The sequence below is a fragment of the Neolamprologus multifasciatus genome, chromosome 12, assembly GCF_963576455.1.
Source record: "Neolamprologus multifasciatus chromosome 12, fNeoMul1.2, whole genome shotgun sequence".
Taxonomy (NCBI): domain Eukaryota; kingdom Metazoa; phylum Chordata; class Actinopteri; order Cichliformes; family Cichlidae; genus Neolamprologus; species Neolamprologus multifasciatus.
Window position 1 is genome coordinate 15,939,572 of NC_140450.1, and position 23,041 is coordinate 15,962,612.

General features: G+C 41.8%; 2 protein-coding genes across 3 annotated transcripts; one reads left to right on the forward strand and one right to left on the reverse strand.

Moving 5' to 3' along the window:
* The first annotated feature begins 55 nt into the window (after window positions 1–55).
* On the forward strand, window positions 56–9,283 carry LOC146506675 (RNA-binding protein MEX3B-like). Its single transcript, XM_085180418.1, has 5 exons — window positions 56–833; window positions 1,750–1,988; window positions 2,173–2,218; window positions 4,402–5,117; window positions 5,434–9,283. The coding sequence occupies exons 1-5, from the start codon at window positions 230–232 to the stop codon at window positions 5,842–5,844; spliced, it is 2,016 nt and encodes a 671-aa protein (XP_085036544.1). The 5' UTR covers window positions 56–229; the 3' UTR covers window positions 5,845–9,283.
* A 1,777-nt stretch (window positions 9,284–11,060) lies between these two features.
* LOC146506676 (SMAD family member 4-like) lies at window positions 11,061–22,737 on the reverse strand. 2 transcript variants are annotated; one of them, XM_085180419.1, is made up of 10 exons: window positions 22,442–22,737; window positions 21,059–21,417; window positions 19,731–19,905; window positions 18,931–19,188; window positions 18,671–18,775; window positions 18,525–18,575; window positions 18,103–18,286; window positions 15,004–15,172; window positions 14,743–14,881; window positions 11,061–14,074 (listed from the first exon to the last, which is right to left on the reverse strand). In XM_085180419.1, the coding sequence occupies exons 2-10, from the start codon at window positions 21,296–21,298 to the stop codon at window positions 13,863–13,865; spliced, it is 1,533 nt and encodes a 510-aa protein (XP_085036545.1). In that variant the 5' UTR covers window positions 21,299–21,417; window positions 22,442–22,737; the 3' UTR covers window positions 11,061–13,862. The 2 variants fall into 2 exon arrangements, with proteins under 2 accessions (XP_085036545.1, XP_085036547.1); XM_085180421.1 differs by lacking the exon at window positions 22,442–22,737 and adding an exon at window positions 21,744–22,429.
* Between the last annotated feature and the right edge of the window lie 304 nt (window positions 22,738–23,041).

The following is a 23,041-nucleotide window of genomic DNA, read 5'->3' on the forward strand; positions in this document are numbered from 1 at the left end:
TGTAATATTCACTCCATACCACTTGGGGCAGTAATGCGCCAAATAATCGAAAGCCAGCTGTAAATGCGTCTCAATAAAGAAGAGAAGAGGAGCGCCGTAAAGACAAAACAAAGCCACACATTTCAACGAACAGGCGCTGGTCGCTTTTTTATTTTTATTTTTTGTAATCAAACAAATTTCATTCATTATTCATAACGATTACCGGCAATATCAATAAAAGGCTTGCATCATGCCGAGTAGTACGTCTTTGCTGGAGGCCGATGAGGGAGAGTCCGAGGTCCCACCGCCGCTCCTGCACGCTTTCGCCGGTATGGGCCTTGACGAGCAGCACGGCGCTCATAGCCAGACGCCCGAACTAGCTGACGAGAGCCTCCCCTTTCACCACCTCCCGCTCTCCTCGGTCTCCCATTTCAGCCTCCTCGGTACGGTCCTCGACTTGAAGCCCTTACCACTGCCTCGTCCGCCCTCGGGAGACGAAATTAACAAAACGGCAGCGGCTGAGGACGAGGAGGAGCCATTAGTTGCAACCGATTCCTCGTTGCTAACGCAGGCCCACCACCGCAACCAACACCTCCTTTCTGGGCCGGCTAGCTCCGGGATGGAGCACATCGAGACTGTGTTGCTGTACAACGGAGACGAGCGGGACGATCCTGCGGTCGGCGGCGCTCTCCCGCCGGCTAACAGCATGACGATGCTACCGTCCGGCGGGTTCGGGGAGCCGGATTACGGAGAGGCCGAGACATCACTGTTGAACCGGCGTAAGAGCGTAAACACGACCGAGTGTGTGGCCGTGCCGAGCTCGGAGCACGTCGCGGAGATCGTTGGCAGGCAGGGTGAGTCGCTTTCTTTTTGACTGCTTGTGGAGCTAACGTTAAGGTGCTAACGTAGTTTAGACTAAACTTTGTGGGGAGAGTTAGGCAGGACCGAATTAAGGGACAAAATAAAGAAACTTAAAGAATCGTGAGTTTATCGTCTAATTAATTAAAGGCGTGGAACAGAAAAGCAACGAGATAAAACTGAGTTATAGCTTAACAAAAAATCGTCGCGAAGAAAAGTGGCATAGTCAGCTACTAGCTTAGCATTCCTCCCCTTTCAAACTGGGTCAACAACAACACCCTCGCCCAACGCCCTGAAAAAAGTTTACAACTAAAGTTTTATTGGTCTCCGGAACCTACTCTGTGGCCTCGGTGCAGTAGCTCGCCTATATCACGGGTATGCTGTCAGTGAGCCTCCCCGTAGCCGTGCTTTGCTGAGCTAAACCAGCCTGGGCTTTGTCTCGGAGGAGAGGGCACCATTCTTTTGCCACATCAGCTGCAGGTTATAGTTAGCTCCGTGACATAACCGATATGATTTCAGCTAAACATCCCCTCGCTGTTCTTAGACCCTTATATGTGGTCTTTGTTTTATCTAAACTTTACATAGATGGCTGGACTCGGTTAGTGGGGCAGTGTGATTATGTTTGAGAGTGAGTTGGGGGATGGTGCACAGACTGCGGTGTTGACAACAACAGGAAATGGCTCTGGTAATGATGCTGGACTCTCAACCACTGCTGAATGGAATATTTAATTTATAAGCTATGCAACTTTTATGTGGCATTAATGACTGTAGACCTGTGCTGTAGTGCTTGTGTCATGATCTTTTATTAGTTCATTAGTTTATTAGGAGATGCAGAGTTTCAAGAGTTCAATGTTGAATCTGTGGAGGTTAATGTGGTTCCTTTATGTGCTTTTTAACTTGCCCATGTGACAGGCTGTAAGATCAAGGCACTTCGAGCCAAGACCAACACCTACATTAAGACACCAGTGAGGGGGGAACAGCCAGTCTTTGTTGTGACGGGGCGTAAAGAAGATGTGGCCATGGCTAAAAGGGAGATCATGTCTGCGGCTGAGCACTTTTCCCTTATCAGAGCCTCTCGGAACAGGACGGGCCCTCTTACTGCAGGAGCCAGCCTCGGGACTCCGGCTTTACCTGGACGGACTACCATTCAGGTTAGCAAGCTTGACTTTAAATGGGGGAAAAAAAGAAGTCATTCAGGGGTTGAGAACAACCGTTAGGATGACTCAGTGTTATTAGCGTCAGTATCTAGGCAAAATTACTGTATAAATAAGGCTCTCTGTTGTGTTTTGCATTTTAAAGTGTGTATAGCTGACCTTTATCATTTTAACTGTACAGGTGCGGGTACCATATCGTGTTGTTGGGTTGGTTGTGGGTCCTAAAGGTGGGTATTTAATTTGTATTGTTTGCATGTATGTAACTGCTGAAAGTCATAGTTTTAAAGTCTCTAAAACAAAAATCAGAATTGCCCTTTAGCTTAATTATATGTTGTTTTAGCATAGATGGCAGGAAAGGTGTGAAACATACAATTTAGGACAAAAAGAGTCAGAAAAACAAATTTCATGTTAGCAGATGCAGACTAAAAGTGTTTTTGGATGATATAGGCAAGACACTATGGGACTGTTCACAGTTTTCTAGCTCTGCTATCAGGCCCCACATCTAACAGCTTTCTGTTTCTGTGTTGTCTAATGGATATCCTGTATTTCTAAAAGCCTCTGCATCTTGATATCCATCAGCTCAAGTCCAGAAGATTCCCTGTCGCTCTCAGCTAGTCTTTGTACACATTAGCACCTGTGTGTGGAAAATGCCCTGAGGCTGATTATGATTTGCTCACTGTCTTTAACTCTTTGCCCTGTTGACATTGCCAGCTGTGTGTCAAATAGCTCTGGGCTGTTTTTTGGTTTTTGTTAAACCAACCTGTAACGGTCCTTGCGATAATACCTGTAGAGGAAGTGGTGACGTGTCAAAAAAAAGTCACTGAAGTTGAAAATTTAGGATGAAACACTGCGTCACACAAACACAGTCGAGAGGTGTGCTGTGGAGTATTTACGAGCATCAAAATGCACTCTAGGATATTGTTCTCGGTTAAAAACACAGTATTGACATTTGATAAGGTTTCCACACTGGATTTGAATTCAGTGTTTTGGTCAGGTGGTGTGGATTTCAGCCAGATGAGTCAGTAGGCCAGCCTGTAGTTGAGCACTGTAATTACTGCACAACTGTGCTGTTTCCATTTTCAAAGCAACACACACAATGATTAAATAGATCTGAGTGTGGGGCGCTGGTTTGACTCACTGGGTTGAGCAACGGTGATGCATATGCTAAGGTTAATGCTGAGGCCCGCTTTTGAGTTATGTCTTTCTCCAAGCTTCTCTCCTGTCCTGTCCAAAAAAAAATAAAATAAAAAAATCTATAAAAAACAACAACCAAGAAACAAGTGTAACTGCCGTAAATGCACAATACTGTCGTTTAGAGCAGAGCGATATGACCAAAAATATTTATCACAATATAATTTGAAAATTTGCGATAACGATATAACTGACGATATAATTGTCACTAGACAAAATACTTTACAACTCCACAACTTTATTAGTGCAAAAAACCCCATCAATGTATTTTCACTTAAACAAGCAGCTGTTTTTTATGTGCATTAAAGTTATATAAAAATGTAACAGTGCAAATGCAAATTCCTTGCTGACAGTTTAACCAAAAGGCATTTCCAGTGGAAATTGGCCGACATATCCTCAGCATAACCATGTATAATATCCACAAAACTTATATAGGGGTTATACACACACAATATGGTAATATTATGTTGAAGCGCAGTACGTATCACTCCGCAAGGCGCCTGCCTACGATAGCCGTAATGCTCCGACAATCCATCAAGCGGTGTGGCTTCATAGCGTAGCAAAGTCCTACTAAAACATTTGACAGATTTTCGAGCGCCGTGTACCACATAAAATCGTTTTGAGGTCAGTAAACACAACCAGAATTCATACATAAGGCTCACGGGATTATAAGGGGCACTGTTGATTTTCAGAAAAATCAAAGGATTGATTTTAAGTGTGCCGTATTTTCCAAACAACACGGTAATAACGACGGCCTGCTAGAATGCTCTACCAAAAATAGTGCTTTGTTGTGTATCTGACGGACGAAAGCCAAACCAGTGCCACACCACTGAAGTTTCAGCATTTTTACAAACCAATTCTGGTTTATCCGTTTCATTTAACGATCAGCTTTCGCTCTTCTCATTCTGCGTCGCCACCATGTGCGTATGTAAACATAGGCACTGCGCATGCGCGTTTTACCCATATTCTATCGCGATATTTCATTTTTCTATCGTTGCCCAAAATTACACTGGTATTATCGTGAACGGTATGATATAGCCCAGGCCTGCTGTCGTTGTGACTAAAATCTTGCAGTTACTTACAGACTGCAGTTTCTGTGTGACTCAACTTGGCCTATTTTGTCAGATTGTCAAGTGAGCAGAACGTTGATTGAGTCTTTGTACTCAACATGTGTCTCTCATGTTTTGAGTGAAAGAGCTGGTCTGGTCATATCTTTCAGGAGCAACCATAAAACGCATTCAGCAGCAGACCCACACCTACATTGTGACGCCGAGCCGGGACAAAGAGCCAGTGTTCGAGGTTACGGGCATGCCGGAAAACGTGGACCGGGCGAGGGAGGAGATAGAGGCCCATATCGCCCTCCGCACCGGAACCTGCGGGGGCATCGAGGCTCCAGGTGTAGACAACAATGACTTTCAGTTCAACGGGACAGATGTCAGCTTCGAAACATCGGCTGGTTTGGGAGAGGCCGGATGGCTTCAGGCAGGTGCATCATCACCAGGCGGCGGTGGCTTGCTGCCACTAAACATCAGCGGTACTCAGCGAGTCAATAGCAATATCAACAATGGCGCCAGGATGTCTTCCAACTACCGCAACGACAGCTCCAGCTCCCTGGGCAGCGGCACCAGCTCAGCCGATTCTTTTTATAGCAGCGGGAACGTCAACCGACTGGCAGACGTCAGCCCGACCGGCCCGTTTAATGCCAACGCTAACAACAACAGCAATGGTGGCAGTGCAAGTTTCTGGTTTGGCGAGGGCCTTCTTCCCGTGGGGTCTGAGGAGCTGGTTGGGCTGGGAGGTGGAGGCTCCTCCTCAGGATTTGACCCATTAACCATTTCCACTGCCCATTCGTCACACCCTACTGCACAGCCACACATCTGGAGCCCCTTTGTGGACCACCAGCCCCTCCAGGCCTTTGATGCTCTTCAGTCTCAGGTAAGAGAAATTTAACAGCTGCAGTTTTATGGCCTCCCGTGCAGTTTTATTTTAGTCTTTTTATGGTCAGCAGTGTGCAGGGGGGTTTTGATATGCAAATTGCAGGCTCAGAACTGTGATTTATCACAGATTTGCATTTATAAGGATTTTGTTATAACATTAGAAATCCTTTAAAAAATGATGGTGGATATAAAACTTGGTAAGCTAAGTTAATATGTTGTTTCTCACGAACTTATTTGCCTGCATAGCTCAATTTTAACATAAACTTTTTGATGGTGTCCATTTATCTAATCTTCAACACCTATGATGTCTCCAGACAAGCCAGCCTGGGACACCCCGGCTCTCGCCAACCTTCTCTGGGACCGACGCCTTGGAGCATCCTCAGGCCCAGCGCGTTCACCGGGGACCGTTTGGCTCGGCCGGGGCTCTCGATGCCCACAGGTTCCCCTCTTACAGCTCAGCCTTCTCCTCCTCAAGTGAAAGCACCGCCTCCTCTTCTTCCCCTCCCGAATCCTCGCTCGCCTATCGACTGGGGCTCGGATCAACAGGGAGGGGACAGGATTTGTGCGTCCAGTGTATGAATAACCAGGCGATCGCCGCCTTGGTTCCTTGCGGCCATAACCTCTTCTGTCTAAATTGTGCCACCCAGATATGCCAGGGTCCAGATGCTGTGTGCCCTGAGTGTCTGTCCCCAGCCACCCAGGCCATTCAGCTTCGCAATATGTGATTTTCTTCTTCTTCTCTTTTTTCCCCCCCTTAATTTCCTTTATAACTGATTAGAGATCAGCCTGCCCAACACCTATGGTTCATGACGTGTGTGTGTGTAGGGGAGGGAAATACAAAACTGACCCCAGGTCAGTGTCTAAGTGTAATTCTCATCTGGCTTCCTTTAAGCTGGTGAAGCAGAGTAGGTGAATAAGGAATGATGTTGATTTAGGGCCGAGGTTAGGGTGCTGAGCCCGTTCACGTGCCTGGTATTGTGAAGTCTTCTTCCTTGATTGATCAACGAGAGGGTTCGAAACCCTCTATGTAGCATTGGGGGGAGGGTGGGGTTGGGATAGATATATTTTTTTGATTCATATTTTCTTTTTTGTCCTTAAAATCTTTAGTTATTGTTATTTTTTGTATCTACCTATAATTTTATTTGTTTTAAATTGAGTTTGAATTCTATTGGCCTTTTTTGTCTACATCTCAAAAGGTTTTTTTTTTTTTTAATACATTGAATTATGGCCAAGACCCTTTGCCTTTATTTTAAGTAAAAAAAAAAAAAAAAGTAGAGGCAAATGAGTTTCCATGAGTTCCACATGTGACTGTATAACTACACTATTAAGGAAAAATAGTGTTCTTCTTGTTACTTAAAAACAAACAAACAAAAAACCAAGTTAATGCAGTAAATCTGATACAGCGTAGGTCGTCTTTTCAGAATTCATGTTTCCCAGATGATTGGTGCAAATATCATCAGGCTACCGGCGCACACCTGCGCGTCTTTAAAAAGGATGTTTACATTCAGTAGGACTTGAATGAGAAGTTTTGAGTACTGCTAATATAATAACAGTGTAACACACACGGACACACACCCGCGGCGTGTTTTTACTTTATTAACTACAATTTGAAAGTTGTCGCACTCCAATGGCAATCTCTCGTTGCCTCATGTCGTTATTCTTTTCCCAGAATAACACCGACAAGTGAGTAACCTTTTTATTACTTTTGGGGTCGAGATACCACTTCAGTATCGCCACGTTGCTTTCCACTTATACTTACGAACTGTTTACGGTAAACTTGTGCCTAATTCCACTCTGAGTGTAAACAGAAGTAAACCGGTTCAGCGGACACATGGCGTTGCTCTGTCTTTAAACAAACTTGTGGCCTTTTTTTGGGAAGCCTGTAGTTAATTCACAACACTATCTTCAGATCCAGATTTTCGGGCTCAAAAGAACACAAGCTGACAGACTGAAGTCTTAATATATTTGTCGAGGTTCAGTCTCCCGAGACGCTCCTCGCTGGAACAAATCTTGTCTTACGAGGACGCTTTCTTTCGCTTCCTATTTTCCCAAGCTGATATCGAGTGTTGCTTTCATCTTTTTTGGCACCAAACTTTCTTATTTTGTCCATTTCTGTTGTCGCATTTCCCCACCCCCACCTCAGTTTATTTACTTCTAATTTATATGTCCGTTATGACCTCGTATGGAAACAAAGTACTGTTTTTCAGCCAAAAACAGATATGCACAGCTTGTACCTTTGGAAACATTCCTCCTCCCTGTTGTTAAAGTATTTACTCTTACTTAAATCTCACCTGGGAGCAAAAAAGAGATTTTTCTGAAACTATGAAGACAGCTGTGATCTGGAACAAATCCCTGTACTGTACAGGCAGGCTACTGATTCTTTTCTTTTTTTCTTTTTGTAGACATCTCAGTAATATCCTTCTCTTTCACTTGAATGTCGACTCGTTTGGACGGCTCCACCCCGTGGCTGTCTCTTCACAGCTTTTCGGTAGGAAGTCAGGAAAATGATTCCAATGGGATGCAAAACTGAGATGAAGGCCGCTCGTTGCTTCACTTTTGTAATCCCACGTCTCTTCTGCCAGGCCTATGCAAAATTCATCTCAGCACGAAGCACTAGATAAGTGAAGCTTCTCGGGTTTCAAACAAACAAACTTTGGGGTTAAACTTGTAGACAGAAATAATCCGTCTGTTTATTTTAGTTTTTTATTCCTATTACATTTCAGTTCTTTCTTTAATGAGATGTTTTAACGGTACACACTTCACCTTTAACCAGCTCAGTTGCTGTTGTCCTGTGCACTACTAAGCACAGAGCTTCCCCATTATCATATCACACTATTGACTGGCCGGGACAGGCACGTTATTGACTTTCCTCTCACCTTCTCCATCTATATATATCTTTTAAATATATATATATATATATATATATACATATATAGTTCTGAAATGTAAAGATATGGTACAAAAAGGATGAGAATCATCTCAAATCTTAGCTTTAAATATCTGTGTCTTTAGACTAGTACAGGACTGAATGAGCTCACGGACACTTTTAAAAGGGGGAAGCACTGGAACGAGTTCAGCTCGGACTGCGCTCGCACTACATTAGGTCAATGCTGTCTCTCTGGTGTGTGGACACTGGATTGCAGTCCCTCTAGCATTCCAGCTGTAACCAGTATTTTGGGAGTTTTTACACAGCTTTGCTCCGTTTCTTTTTAATATCCATCATCTTGGCCATGGATCATTGAGCTTTCATAACAAAATGCAACCAAACAAGTCCCGCTTCTGCCCCCCTCTTTGGGTCATCCATCCGTCCCGTTGTTTTCTCAGCTCTACGATGAGCCGATCTCCTTTTAGTCTTTCTCTCTCTGAGGGAATGCAATACACTGTCGGCCCTCAGTTTATTGATATGAATCTATTTACATTTTTGTGTATGTATTATATGATATTACTGTTAATGACTGATAAATATACAGAACTTATTTTTATTTTGTTACATTTCATATATACATAAATATATATATATATATATATATATATCTTTAAAATGTTTACAATAAGATTTTTGTAAAAAAAAATTCTTTTTTTTCTTTAATTTTCTGAGTGATTAGGTGAATGAAGAGTTGGAAACGCAGACATGTTTCCACGCAGGAGAGTGTCAGTGCTGTCTGCTTGTAGTCTAGGTATTAGTTTACAGTATTGATCATAATAGTATTGATAGCTGCCGTTTAAACCTAGTGGAAAATGGAATGTGCATCACGAGCATGTCTTCATAATTTACCGCCAATGTAAAGCATCACACTGCAACTGTAAAAAGGCCAAGGATCCAAGCTGCCTGTCATGTCTGTACACCACCAAATTAAGAACGGTATACTATTAAAATGTATCTTAGATTATCTCTATATAAATACATATATTGTTAAGCTGTACCAACAGTTCAAAGTATTTGCTAATTTTACTACTTTTGTTATGTATATGTAGGGGGAGTCTTATGGCATATAAATTCTTTCAAATTGAGTCAGGAGTTTAAAAGCAGACTATATTTTATAATGGCCTTTTAAGTTATTGTGGCCAAAGCACTGATATTATATATTTGCTGTAAAGAGAATTTAAGAGTTTTATTTTTCTGATATTAAAGTTACTTAATAAAGACGGTTTCATTTTAAGCCATGCCAGACTGTTGTCATTTTTTTCTTTTCTTCATATTTCCCGTGGGATTGTTTTCATGAGGAGTTCAGATTTCATCAGAATTACAACATACGGGAGGATGTTTTTTGCGATTGAGTGGGAAGGTTCAGGTGAAATTTGAAGTTTGAAGTTATTATCTCAAAAGTTCAACTCAAACTTCTAAGTAAGTTGAAATTTTGGAACGCTAACCTTGAAACTCTTATGAGAAGGGTTTGTTTTTTTCCCCACCAGTGGCAGAAATAAGCTTTCATTTTAACAGGTATTCCTGATGAAAGCAGCACCACACTCCTCACTAGTGAGCATTAATGTCCCTCAGGACCTGCAAAAATTGAATTATTGGATCAAGATTGCAGAAAAACCAACGATGCAAAGTGCAGCCTTTGAAAAAAATATTGATGTGGAGTTGGGTAAGCGTTAAATAGCACGAGGACTTTGTTCTTTGAGTTCTGCTGCTCAGAATAGGGTGAAGTTAGAAATTGTGATTAGAAATTCCAGTTTGGAAACACAGCACATAGTTGTTGTTGTTTTTACAGATTCAATAATTTGCCGCTCATCATCTCTGTAGATAAAGCAAAAAATAGAAATGCAGTGTGTGTCAGTGTCGGAGCGCTTTTTTACATCCATTTTTATGGCTTTCTCTACATTACTTTTTCCGTATGCTTTACATTAGCCGTAGGGATTTTTGTAGTTGTGTTTCTTTTATTTATTTCACACCACTCAAACATCCAGCCTTGTACAGAAAGAAATCAGATATTAGAGGCAGCACGACTGAACGTAAGATATACATGACTGCTAATGGTTTTCATCAGGCAGTAAATTTGAAAAAGCCCACCCACATGTGCCTTCTATTCTTTTTAATTAAACATCAGCTCAAGTGCATGTTGTTCTGCTGGTATTATTATATTATATAAAGTATTATTATAAAGAATGTGTGTATTTACAGAATGCTTGTCACCAGAGAGGTTTTGAGCTGTGACAGTTGGAAAACTACAGGCGTAAATAAGGCAGGGTCTGCTGTGTCCTCTGACCTCATGGATATCCTTTAAAAATCATTTTCTTGATTTGTTGTCCAAATGTCTTCTGTGACAAACAAACATGGAAAAAAATGGGTGCAACAGAGCAAAAAGAAGAATGAGGGGAGATATGAAATATAGCAAAAGTGCATTTGAATGAGGGGGTGGGGTCAATATTTACCCACTTTTGTTTGCAAAGGGCATCTCCAGGACACAGGTGGGATTCAGGTCTGGGCTCTGACTGGATGGGGTATTGCAAATCTTTGTTGAAGTCATTATTTTGTTGATTATATGCTTTAACTTGTTACAGCAAAAGATAAAACTGCTCTTTATCTTTAGATGTCTTCTTGTGTTAAAACTTCTACCACCCTGACTAAAGCACAAGTCCCAGCAGAGGAAAACCAGCCCCAAAGCATAACACTGCCACCGTGATCATGATGTCCTGGTGATGTGCAGTGCTGTAGGAATGAATGATGGCTACAAAGTTCAACACCTTGGCCCCACATGCTTTTTAATAACCTGGTGTACACGGTTGCAAAACGTATTCAGGGTTGGATGATTCATGTCTTGCCACTACAGCCCATTTAGTACACGACCATTGCTTGCCAGAAATTCCTGCAGCTCCCCTAATGCTGCTGTAGGCCTCTCAGCAGCCTCCAGACCAGTTTTCTTCTTTTCATTAAGGTTCACCTAATTTAATTATTGCTTTCTTAAGTTGCTGTGAAAAAAAAGAACAGGACACTGTGTAGAGAATATCAGGCCATTTTTAATTATAGACTCTCACATAAGAAATACAGGTAAACTTTATATCTGCAATTTGTCATAGTAGTCAGCATCAACTCATCTGAGCTGTCTTTTGGCTCCTATAATAACCGCAAGTTATATAAAAACATCTGTCCACCTTAAAGCACAACATCATATAACGGACTCTATTCTTCAGCATAAATTCTCTATCCTGTTTCCTGCCATGCAATAGATTAGATCCATAATAAGAAGTGTCAAGATTTAAACATTTTTGAACACAGCTCTTCAAAATGATGGTGACATAATGCAAACAGGGATGAGGAAAGCAAACCACGGCTTACTTATGGTTACTTGTTGGGTTGTGAAGATCCCTGTGAACAAAAAATAAAAGGACAGACAGACATTCGTGAAGAAAAATCCTTTTCATGAAGCTATGACTGAGCGGAAGTTTGTGTGTTAAAATAACAAGCATGAGTTGATGGTTGTGAGTGATCAACATGTGAAAACCTGCATCAAACAGTGCAACAGAATCCAACAAACGCGCTTTGCTTGAATAGTTTGTCACACTTCACCCGTTTCAGGTTTCAACCTGCGAGCGAAGTGGTCGTTTATTAGAGGTGGACCGCTAATAACCAGAGGACTAGTTTATTAGATTTGTCTTTAAGGTGCCTTTTTTTTAAATAGGACGTGCTAACATTTTTACATAAATTCATTAGATCATTTGAGTTATTTACGTCTATGCAGATTCCCTCTATTTGCCTTTACTAGAACACACAAACATCAGTACACAGCAGGTGCTGGTTTCTACTCTCTTCTGATGATAATTTGCATGTAATGCAGAGCAAATGAATCACTCCATTTTAAAAAGGGCTTTCTTTGACATTAAAATTCATGCAAACACTGACATGCATTTCAAAAGCAAAGTTATTTACATGGATTAAAGAGGAAAACAAAACTGCAAATCAAAAGAAGAGGAAAAAAAGTCTGATAAGCCAAAAGAAAAACTAAGATGTGTTTAAATGAAAAGTGAGAGGGCAAAAAGGTGTCCCAATGCTGCATACAGTATGTTTTCATTACAAATGCATCACACGCTGCTGCCTGATCACAGCCCTACGTTAGCTATAAACCAGCCTATTTGCTCTACTGTTCATTCACCACCTCAAAACAATGGTTATTGAATTAAATCGAGGAAAAAAACGTAAAGTGCTAAAAATTTACAAAGAAAGGTAACAAAAATAAAACCAAGAAAATATATCAATATTGCTGTTAACCGCCTTAAACTCTCCTTCTCTTTGTGGGTAAACTACACACAGGTGACCTGGATCAAGTGGTAAATAAGTGGGCTGCAAGTCATAAGGTATTTAAGTGCAATTAGGTCTAGGCCTTTAAAATCCAATTAAAGAAACCTCAGCTAACAGAGGTTGAGAAACAGCTGCCAGTGACTGGACTTCATGCTGTCATGATCACACATTCATACCGTTTCTCAGTATTTATCGCTTTGGTTTGCCAAAACAAAGCCTGCTCATTATTCTGCAAGCACATCATAGATAAAAATTAGCTGTCTGCCTCTGCTCTGCTCATCTTACTGTACCCAAAGAATCTCAGCTTTTCTCTTTGTGTTCTCAGCACAAAAGTGAGGAGGTGCAGAGCCCGAGTATCATGGCGGCATTATGGAGGGTGTATCTGAAACCGATGGGAGGCGACCATGACCTGAATGATCACCTACAAAGGAATCTTCCCAGAAATGAATCATTTGTGTATGCTTATGTGGATTTTGTTATGTGCAGTGTGTGTCTGGTGTAAAGCACTTTGCAACGCTGGTTTTAAAGTGCTAACAAACTTTATTACTTATTTTTCAGTTATTCTTGAGACACCGATCGCCTGCTGGGAAATCTTGACTCTGAGCTTTTGTATGAATGTTACTTTGACGCCCATCTAAATGCAACATCTAGCATGACAGAAGGCTCTTCTAGTATGAGAAAACACCCCGCCACAAGATCTCCAATCCAGATGTTCTGCTCATTGCACAGAACACTGTATAATAACTGGTTAAACTAGGACATCAGGACACCCATGGGCACAGACTTGCACCTATCACTTGAAGTCCAAACCTGTACTTTGACAACACCACACCAAAAAACAAACAAAAAAACCCCAAGTCCACAGAGATGTTTCAGTTAGGGAGCTGGAAGCAGTCTTCAGGCACGGGGGTATGTTGTTTTCTCCTGCAACATTTGTGGATGGGTGAGAATCGAGCTGGTGTTGAGGGGTTTTCCTCCTCTGAGTGTTGGTGTGCTGCTGCTTTGCTATTCAGCCTGACAGCTGAATGAACCTGTGCCTTTCTCCAGGTGTAAAGCAGTCTGTAACAGTTTAAATAAAACTTGACACAACACAAACCAGTAGTACACAGATGTTTTTGCCTGCGTGTGATTTTAATATCAGTCAGTAGTGGGGTGGTTGTGTTGGTGAACATTCCAGTTTAATGGGGTCTGCAGGTCAACCTTGTGCATGTTTGGTGATTTATACTTTGAAGCTGTGTGACTTTTTTAAGCCATTCCAGTCATTCCAAATTAAAGCCATCTATCAAAAATGTGAATAAGCATTTTTAATAAACTGCTTCTGCTAATTTAGTGTCACGAGCTAAAGTTAGGGCCACAGTGCACAGAAGGTGCTTTAAACACACCTGGAAGTATTTATTCATGTGGGACAGCTTCAGTTTCATCTTCTCTACCCAAAACAATTCACAGAGGAAGACTTTCCATTGCCACTGTATACTGCAGCGACATGCTGCTGTTACAAAGATCTCAGTCGAGAGGCTGTGGGTCTGCTATAGGCATAGTGTGCAGAACCTCGTCCAGTAACTGCAGAGCTCTATGCAGGTGGATCTCAATCCAGCAGGGGGTCTCCTTGATGCTCTGGCGTGGGTAGTCAGGCCCCCAGCCTTTAACAAAGCTCATCCTGAGAATACATAACCTCCGCAGGTCGTCCACACCGATTCCAGCTGCTGCTGACAAACCTGACAGGAGACAGAGAAAGACAATTAAAACCACTGTGACAAAAACAAACAAACCCAAAATGCATCCCTCAATCAGGCAATTTTCACAGATGAATTCGGGACAATGTTGGGAACAAGTCTGAAGTATCCATGTCTCTGTACCAGAGCACAGCAAGGGGGATAGTGTGCTTAGTACACAGCCTGCAGGAAGCCAGAAAACCACTAGCTGTAAACTCACTGGACTATCAGAAGCAATATCCCCGAAAACTCTATAAATAAAAGCAATCATAGAGAGTTCAGTATCTGAGCTGACTATATCAAACAGTTGTGTTCTCCTGTCCACCTCCGTCAGGTAATATCCAGAAAAAGTCTTCAGGTGAGCTTACAAGTGATTCTCATCAACTACAAGTGAAGCTATTTATTAAACTTAATAGTAAGGACATTTTTAAATCAAAATATGTTTTTCAGATGATTGTTTTTCTTATACTTAGATGACAGTAAACTCAATATTGTGAGGTTTTGGATGTACAGACACTCAGATTATGTCTATATGAAAAGTAACACATCCAAAGATTTCCAGCTTCAGTTTTGGAGTGGGGTAGTCAAGACTCTACTGAGCAGGAGTCCATAAAATCATTTTGATTTAATTTCTGATCATAGCATCAGTATTTGCAGTTGCTGTATCTTACTAATAGCTGGAGCTATCCCTCCTACTGATCCAGGTCCAGGTATGTTTCCAGCCACAGCTGCTGCTTGAGCTGCTGCTGCTGCTTGAGCCGTAGCAGCCTGCTGTTGCATCTGTCTGTGGCACTGACGCAGGTCGAACACCTGGTGGGACAGAGGACACTCTGAATACTGTTTTTATTTACATTTCTCAAACCAAAAATATTAAAAGCTGACAAGTTTATTACACAGGAAAAATTGCTGTGGACTGAAACCTGCGGCCTCACCTTGATGTAAGCGCTGGGGTAGATTTTGTGAACTGCGTCACCGGGGGCTCGGCCCGCCTCTCTGTCCAGGTAGTAACTCTGAACAAACACAGCATGGTCACTGAGGCATCGCACCCACACATCTCCCTCGCCTTTACACTCCAGCTGGACCCCTTTACCAATGTGAAGTCTGTCAGAAAAGAAGGAAAACATGAGAAAGAGAATGAACTTGAGTGACTTTCTCCAAAATATGGTGTGCAATTCCTATAAATGTCAGCTTTGCTCGCAAATTCACATAAACAAGGCCTTGATCCATAGATCATTTCAAAGGTAAACACACAATGTGATTGTCATTTTTTGATTGTGGACACATATTTACACAAAACAAACAGCAATTCCAAAATCTACTTTCATTCAGCCTCAGAGGTAAATGTTTGAAATTATTCCTGTAAAATTCATGTTTATAGGAGACTCCAGCTGCCTCCTCTGATATTCCTCTATTATGCAACTCCTCACTTCCCTAAATCTATAGTTGAGGATGGCATGACCCACAGAACACCCATTGTCACATTTACAGGAAATACGCAAGTTGTCGCTTAAAATGTAGCAAAAAGTGCCAAACGTTATGTTTCAAGTCAAATGACTTCTTATGCCAGTAGAATAAAGGGTCTCTTTAAGTAAACAGGAAGGCATAAACGGAAGTTATAAGAAGAAACAGATTTTTCTGAAATTTCTACCTACAGTCATGTGAAAAGACATTATTTTTCTCTTGGAAATCTTACTGCATCCATATGAATTAAGAGGGTACGTAGAAATTCATCAAATGGACTTTATTCTTTGATCACCAGCAAATGTGACCACCTTGACAAAAGCAGAAATTTTGGAGCATCCAGGTTTGTGACAAGACAATACTAAAGAGGACAGACATCAGCAGTGATCTTAGAGAAACAATTACTGCTGTCCATCAATCTGGGAAGAGTTGGAGGGTCATTTCCAAACAATTTGAAGTTTGTCATTCTACAGTAAGAAGTAGAAAACATTCAAGAGAGCTGCCAATCTTCCCTGGCCTCAAGGTCAATGCTCAGAGAAACTGCAAAAAAATAAAACAAAACAAAAACCCCACAAACATATCACTCATCTAAGCACGACGTTCAAAACAGTGTGGCTTTTATGGAAGTGCTGCCAGAAGAAAACATCTCTCTACAAAGAACAAGGCAGCACGGATTCATTTGCAAAGACTTCTGGAAGAATGTCCTTTAGACTGTGGCTATAATCCACAGCACCACATTTGGCAAAAACCAAACAACATATTAGCACAAATACCTCATAACAACTGTCAAGCACGGTGGTGGTCAGGTGAGGATTTTGGTGCGTTTTGTAACCACAGGACCTGAGCACCTTGTTCTAAATGAGGCAACCATGAAATCCCCTGTATACCAACGTATTCTAAAGTCAAAAGCGAGGTTATCAGTAGGACAACTACAGCTTGGCTAAAAGATCGTCATGCAACAGGACAATGATCCCAGCAAATCTACAACAGCATGACTGAGATGTGGACTTGGCCCAGCCAAAGTCCAGACCTCAAGACCAATACTCAAGAAAACCAATACTTAAGAATAGGGATGGGTACCGGTATCCGGTGCCATCATAAACGGTAGTAACCAGACCGAAAAGCAGCGCACATTTCGGTGCTTTATTTCGGTGCTTTTTTTCCTGAGCTGTGATACACTTTCTTCTTCCTTACATTTGTATTGGCGGTTGGCAAACAACTGAAAGGTCTATTAGCGCCACCAACTGGTATGGAATGATACGCTTTAGATTCTAGCCAATCATTTTACGTTCCGAGGATAGTAGGCGGGTCCAGGTACGTACGTTCTTTTAGAGCAAAGCTACAGATTAAAAATGCCCAAGGCGAAGCGGTCAAAAGTCTGGCTGTACTTCTCAGCAAAATATGCAAACTCAGCAGCCTGCAACAAGTGCTTTAAGCTGATACTGTGATACTGTCAAAGGAGGTAACACCTCAAATCTGATGAAACACCTGGCGCCGCATAGCGTTCTTTTTTAAAGCCGAGAAATGCGCCGTATTTGATAGCTTGTTGCGAGACCTCACACCGTGCACATCTACTGCTTGTGGGTTGCCTGTTATCGGACCTGGAGTTAGCAACATCCCCCAAAAACCCGAAGAGGAGAGTCCTGGCTCCTAGCCCTGCCAGTGTAGCAGAAATGATGACGGATGATGATGCAGCAGCAGCTGTTCTTCTCTGCATCAGTAGCTTAATGTTGTTCGTGTGTAATTACGTTGAGTAGGCTAACCACGTTATTACATTAATGCATGTAAGGTGAACTAGCAAACACCATCATAGCTACATGTGGCTGTCTTCTTGTTTGATGGCAGATACTCCCTTCACCCTGGCCAAAAAGGCTAAAATGACCAAAGAAAAAGTGGAAAACAGCTAAACATAAGAGGATTTTGGACAAAGTTTGTGTTTTTTCCATTGTTTAAGCACTGCTTCCAGCCAAGAGTGATACCATATATGCCCTATAGCTGCAGAAAAGGCTAACATTGTTATCTTTTTACAAAAAAACAGCTGAACATGAGACGTTTTTGGACCAATTTTGTGTTTTCCATTCTTTAAGCACCGGTTTGAGCACCGTTTAAGCACCGGCACCGTTTCAAAAGTACCGGTTTGGCACCGGTATCGGATAAAACCTAAACGATACCCATCCCTACTTAAGAACACCATACTCAAGACCTGCTGTGACAGGACCTTTAGAGAGCTACACATAAACAAATGGCCACAAATCACAATAAACCGAATCAAAGGTGTAAAGAAGAGCACGCCAAAATTACACAATGATGTACGAGACTGATTAAATCACACGGAAAATGATTACTTTGAGTTATTGCTGGTAAAGGTGGTTTGCTGGTAAACAGTTGAATGGTGTGGTGCATTTGGTTTTTCACATGGCTGTATGTAACATATGATACTGTTCAGTTTCAAACATTTAACCAAAACTGATACAATTAATCTGTAAAAAACAATACAAAACAAACAAACAAAAACGCAAACCAAGCAAAACATGTTAAAATCTCAGTTCATTATTCTTGTTGGTGCCTACCTTGCTCTCTCGATAGCCTCAGTGCGATGTACATTACTGAGCTGGCCCAAACAGAACCTGTCACCGCCTGAGGGGTCCACATAGCCATCTACAGTCACTATGGGGCATGAGGAGGGCACTTTAAATGTCTCCCCAACCTGAACATCCATCTCAAAGTAGGCAATGGAACACCAGTAGTCAGGAGCTGAAACAGAGGGTAAGAAGATCTCAATAATTTCACATCATCAATAGAAATGAACCATAGTTAATCCTCAAGGCTACATAAACTTTCTTATCTTTGAGTTATATATATCTATAATGAAAGAAAAACCAAACTACATTTTACATTTATAAAAGTGTGATGCTTTCAAATCAGACTTTCTATTATAGTCACCCCTGAAACAGGGTTTGTGTATTTGGGTGGGTGGGTTGCGTTTCCTCACCTGGATGATTGGATATAGGAGGCTGAAAGGCGAGCTCATTGTGCACTGGCCCTGAGAAAGAGAGAGATGTCAGCGATCACCTGCTCTGCAAAGAAAAGTCTGTGATTTTATAAACAGTTACAGCTGTAGTGTCCGTGTGTACCTACAGTAGTGTGCTGGATGTGGTATAGGAGGGTGATGCTGTAGATGCCCGTTACTATGGTGGGGTATGGTGGGAGTGAAGCCGTTCCTGGGCCAGGCGGAGGTGGGATCTGAGGAGAGAACGAAAGTCAGATCTGAAGCTGGACAGACAAAGACAAGGAACTCCAAAAAGTGCAACACACTTTCAAAGACGAGAAGCAGACTGTATGAAACGTTCACACTGACAAGCAAGTTTACGACGTGATGTTTTATGAATGTATCTTACTGCCTGATCCAGCAGCAACAGCAGGAAAGGATGCCGTTGAGGCAGAGGTGGAGGGCTCAGGGGGCGGGAGCAGAGTTGGAGTTGGAAATGATTCCGACGGTGGTGGCCGACTACTGGTTGGGGGATGCTGGATGGTCTGGAGGGAGTGGCCGCCATCAATGGAGGACACACTTTGCTGTCCGTCAAAATCAAACTCATCCTTAACGATCATGGATGAGCTGTGCCCGGCGGAGCTGTTTATGGTCAGTCCTGATAAGTCTGCACACCGAGAGAAAGGACAGGTGGAACAGGTCAGTGGCAGCACCAGATGCTCATGGGTATGCAGATGTGTGTAAATATCACAACACTTAAGGCGGCAAAGCAGCTGTCAAACTACAATCTGTGTTACAGACCAGAGTTATTATAGTTTTGTGGGGGGTTTTTTAATTTAATTTTGATTTTTGTTTTTGATTCAGTTTAGTTTTTATTTTTGAAAATGTTTAGTGGGCTTATTTTTGTATTAGTTTCAGTTTTAAAATATTATCATATGGAGTGCATATGTCAGAGACAATATTAGAAAATCAGCACAGGTATTACAATAAACACATAACCTTTTATCCATCAATACCTCATCAGGCAAGTATTACCTCTTTTTCTTTTTTTAAACAAAACTACCAAATGAATGAATAAAAGCGAAATGCTTCACAGTAACTTTGTACGTCAACAAATGTGTTTTATCAACTGTTGGTAGCCAAATTTGTAACTCAGATTATAACTGGATCAACTGCATATCTCAAATGAACCTCACCAACATTACTCACCTATGCCAGGAGACACCACCCTCTCATAGTGATAGGGGTTCACGCACACACAGTCACACTTGAGGTCAAAGGCAAACTGGCAGTATTTCACGTGCTTCAGTTCATTCTTATGCAGGTCAGGCCAGCGCCACAGCCGTGCATAGATTACATGAGGGAAGCCTTTACGTCCAGCCACCTGGGAACAATGAAAGACAGAAAACAGAGTTAATTCATTTATACGCTTGCTGCAGAAAAGAACGCCTATTGTCAACTTTTGTGTAGCTCATTGATATTTCTCAAACGGAAACCGATGTTTTAATAGTTTAACTGTATATAATATCTGTAAATACAATACCATTGCATTTATGTGTCATAAATTATTATAAACGCAAACAAAGAAAAAAAAAGGGGGAAAAAAATCATTGACAATTAACAATGTCAAATAAAAGAAGGTACATACAACCTAAAGTAAGGCATAAAAATTTCCTCTTTTTTCTTGGAAGTCCTTCTTACATTAGCAGGAGGCAAAAAGAGTTCTGACTGGAAGAATTACATTAGGTATATGTTCACCTGTGTGTCGGCATGTTTAAACGTGCTAGTGAATGAGTGAGTATGTGTGTTTGTAAGCCTTTAAAAGAAAATGTGGCGGGTGCGCTCAAGAAAAGCGAGCATATCAGCATTCTCTGAGGTTTGCCCTGCACTTTGATGTGACGTTTCCTGCTGCAGATAACAGACGTTCTGATGGAGTAGATGTTAGCATCCAGTAAAAGCCCTCAGGTTAGTGGATCAGCATTTTACTGGCCCATGTATGTGTTTTATGGGCCTCTGGGGAAAAATAATATATTCATGCAATTTTCAAACTTACATGATGACAGTGCAAAACCATGACATAGTCTCCACCGTGTTTTACAGATGGCTATAGATTTTCACTGTTGTACCTCTCTCCTGATCTCATCTGTGTATATCAGTGACAATTTGATCCAAAAATATCAAATTAAGTTTCTTCCCTCTCACCTGTTGCCACTGATTTTCCGCCCCAGTTTCCCTTCCAGTGACACCATTTCTGGCAGATGGCTCATCTTAAGGCCCATTCCTTAGTTTAGTTTTAAGGCCTGCCACATATTTTGTCTTCCTCTTGTCCAGTTTCCTGAAATTTCTTTATGAACTCACTGCGCACCATGCTGAGATCTGCCAAATCTGTTGGATAACAGCTCTTTGCAAATTACCTTGTGGTGCAGAAATACTATTTTTTTTCTGACAAGTGGTGCTATCTTTGGCAATTTTCATAGATGTGTAAAACCTCATGACCACTGATGTGTTAAGCAGAAACAGCCTTTATATTTAAATACCTGCAGCCGTCCATCAAGTGTCCTCTGAATGGTCACACACTTGCTCGGGTGAGCCCCATTGGTGGTGATAGCTGTAATGAGAGAGTCAAGTTCGTCTTTTTTCTCCTTCAGCTTCTTCACCAAGCTCTCGATGGCGCGCTTGGCAAACGTCTCGCTCTCGCCGCCCTGCCTGTGACACATGAGGCTGTGTACAATGCTAAGGCAGGCATCATTGCTGGTAGGAGTGTTGGTGATGGACATCTCGGCTAATGTTTTTCCCACTGCGGCTTTTTGACACGATTTCACCTCATTGTCAAGATGTTAGGGCAGAGAGACTGTCACAGTTCAGCAGTGCTTCTTAATGAGACTGGTGACAAGCTCTGAAAGTAAAATGAAAAGCAAAAACAAACAAACAAACAAACAAAAAAAGATAGAAAAGAAGAAAGAAATAGATTATGGTGCTGCACAGCTCATTATGTAAATATAAAGACATAAGACAAAACATTTTTAACAGCATTTTTTCTGTTGAGTCACTGCCTTGTTAATTCAAAAGACAGATTAGTTTTCCAGGAAAACAAAACAACAACAACAAACAAACAGGATTTCTGTTTTGAGTCTGGGTGGCTGGCAGCAGGTGTGAACCAGAAACTCTAACCTTATAAAGAAAAAATAAGTTTTTAGCCGCATAATGACAATGCTAGCTCACCAACAACCAAATGACATGTCGAAGCGGCTTTCCGTATATCCACAGCCGAGTTTAGAAACTCCCGTAGCTTTTTATTCGTGGGTAAAAATTAAGTTTGAGTTGTTGTGTTCGCTAGCTGCTCAGCTAACTAGCGGCGCCAGTCTGGCTGCCGCTTGTTCAGGAGGAAGCTTCAAGAAATTACTCCCAATTGACTGACATAACCGGAAATGCGCCCACAATCTCTTCAAAATTAAAGGTTGGGCACTCAACAATGGTTTGGTCTACAGGCGCATTAAAAGTTGGTTATACAAGCCACAAAGTATTATTTTCTTTTCAACACAAATTCACAAATCTCTCAGAGAAAGGTAGAGGGATCAAAACATATATTAGGTGCATGGATTAATCGCCTTTGCCTGTAATTTTATTTTGATGTGCTTCCACGGATATAACTGCTTTAATTAAAGCCAACTCTCTTGTAGTTCGTGCTACCCGATACCAAAATATCAGCTAGCACAGATGACTGTTGATAGCAAACTACGTAGCGTGCAACCGTGAGGTTAGCAGACATGTTTGTTATTGTGGCAAGTTCCGCCGCACACGACATCAAGCAACAACGTGATCACTCACAAGTAGTAAAACACTGTTTGGTGAGTAAGGTCTTTGTAGTTTAAAAACACAAACTCGGTTTTAGTGTTTCAAACCTTCCACTTTACGCTTACCTGGAGTTAGCAGGTGTAGCGGCTAACAGACGAGCCCTGTCCCCAAGTAGCCGTGCCGACAGGGGCCAGCGATGGGTCTGTGCAGGTCCTGCACACCGCCTAGGTTATCCTTATAATTTCCAGCAGGTGTTTTAAAGAAAGACTGGGAAAAGCTCCGACGTCCGTAAACCCCTTCTTTATACCCTATAGAGTGAAGCGCGGATTAAATCAGAGTCAAATCTCAGATTTCGTGGAAACTCACGACTGGTCTGCTCACTCCTCTCTAACCATTTCCTTCAATGGCGCGTTGCGCATGCGTAAAGAGCGCCAGCTCTCGTTCTGATAACTCATGATTTTATTTTTACTTTTAGCTGTATTAGTACACCTGCTGCTATTACAGATATTGTAACTAATTATTACTGCTGCAACTTCTCACTACATCAAAGACCTCATGATTTCTCTGAATGCATTTACTTTGCTTTCCCGTCTATTACTCTGACCTGCACCTGGCGTGTTTTCTCTCCGTTTTGAAAACTTTAAAGTAATATATTTACATTTCTTTCTGTGTCAGAAGAAGTGGATGACCTGCTCTGTCTCCTGAGCTACAGCTATCCCAAAACC

Bases quoted from the DNA above. Each gene is read 5' to 3' on its own strand.
- LOC146506675 (XM_085180418.1), top strand. From the start codon at position 230: ATGCCGAGTAGTACGTCTTTGCTGGAGGCCGATGAGGGAGAGTCCGAG. The intron at 834-1,749 runs GTGAGTCGCTTT...CCCATGTGACAG, and splicing joins GGAGATCGTTGGCAGGCAGG to GCTGTAAGATCAAGGCACTT. The intron at 2,219-4,401 runs GTGGGTATTTAA...CATATCTTTCAG, and splicing joins GTTGGTTGTGGGTCCTAAAG to GAGCAACCATAAAACGCATT.
- LOC146506676 (XM_085180419.1), bottom strand. From the start codon at position 21,298: ATGTCCATCACCAACACTCCTACCAGCAATGATGCCTGCCTTAGCATT. The intron at 19,189-19,730 runs GTGAGTAATGTT...CTCGGTGTGCAG, and splicing joins GGTGGTGTCTCCTGGCATAG to ACTTATCAGGACTGACCATA. The intron at 18,776-18,930 runs GTAAGATACATT...TTCTCTCCTCAG, and splicing joins TGTTGCTGCTGGATCAGGCA to ATCCCACCTCCGCCTGGCCC.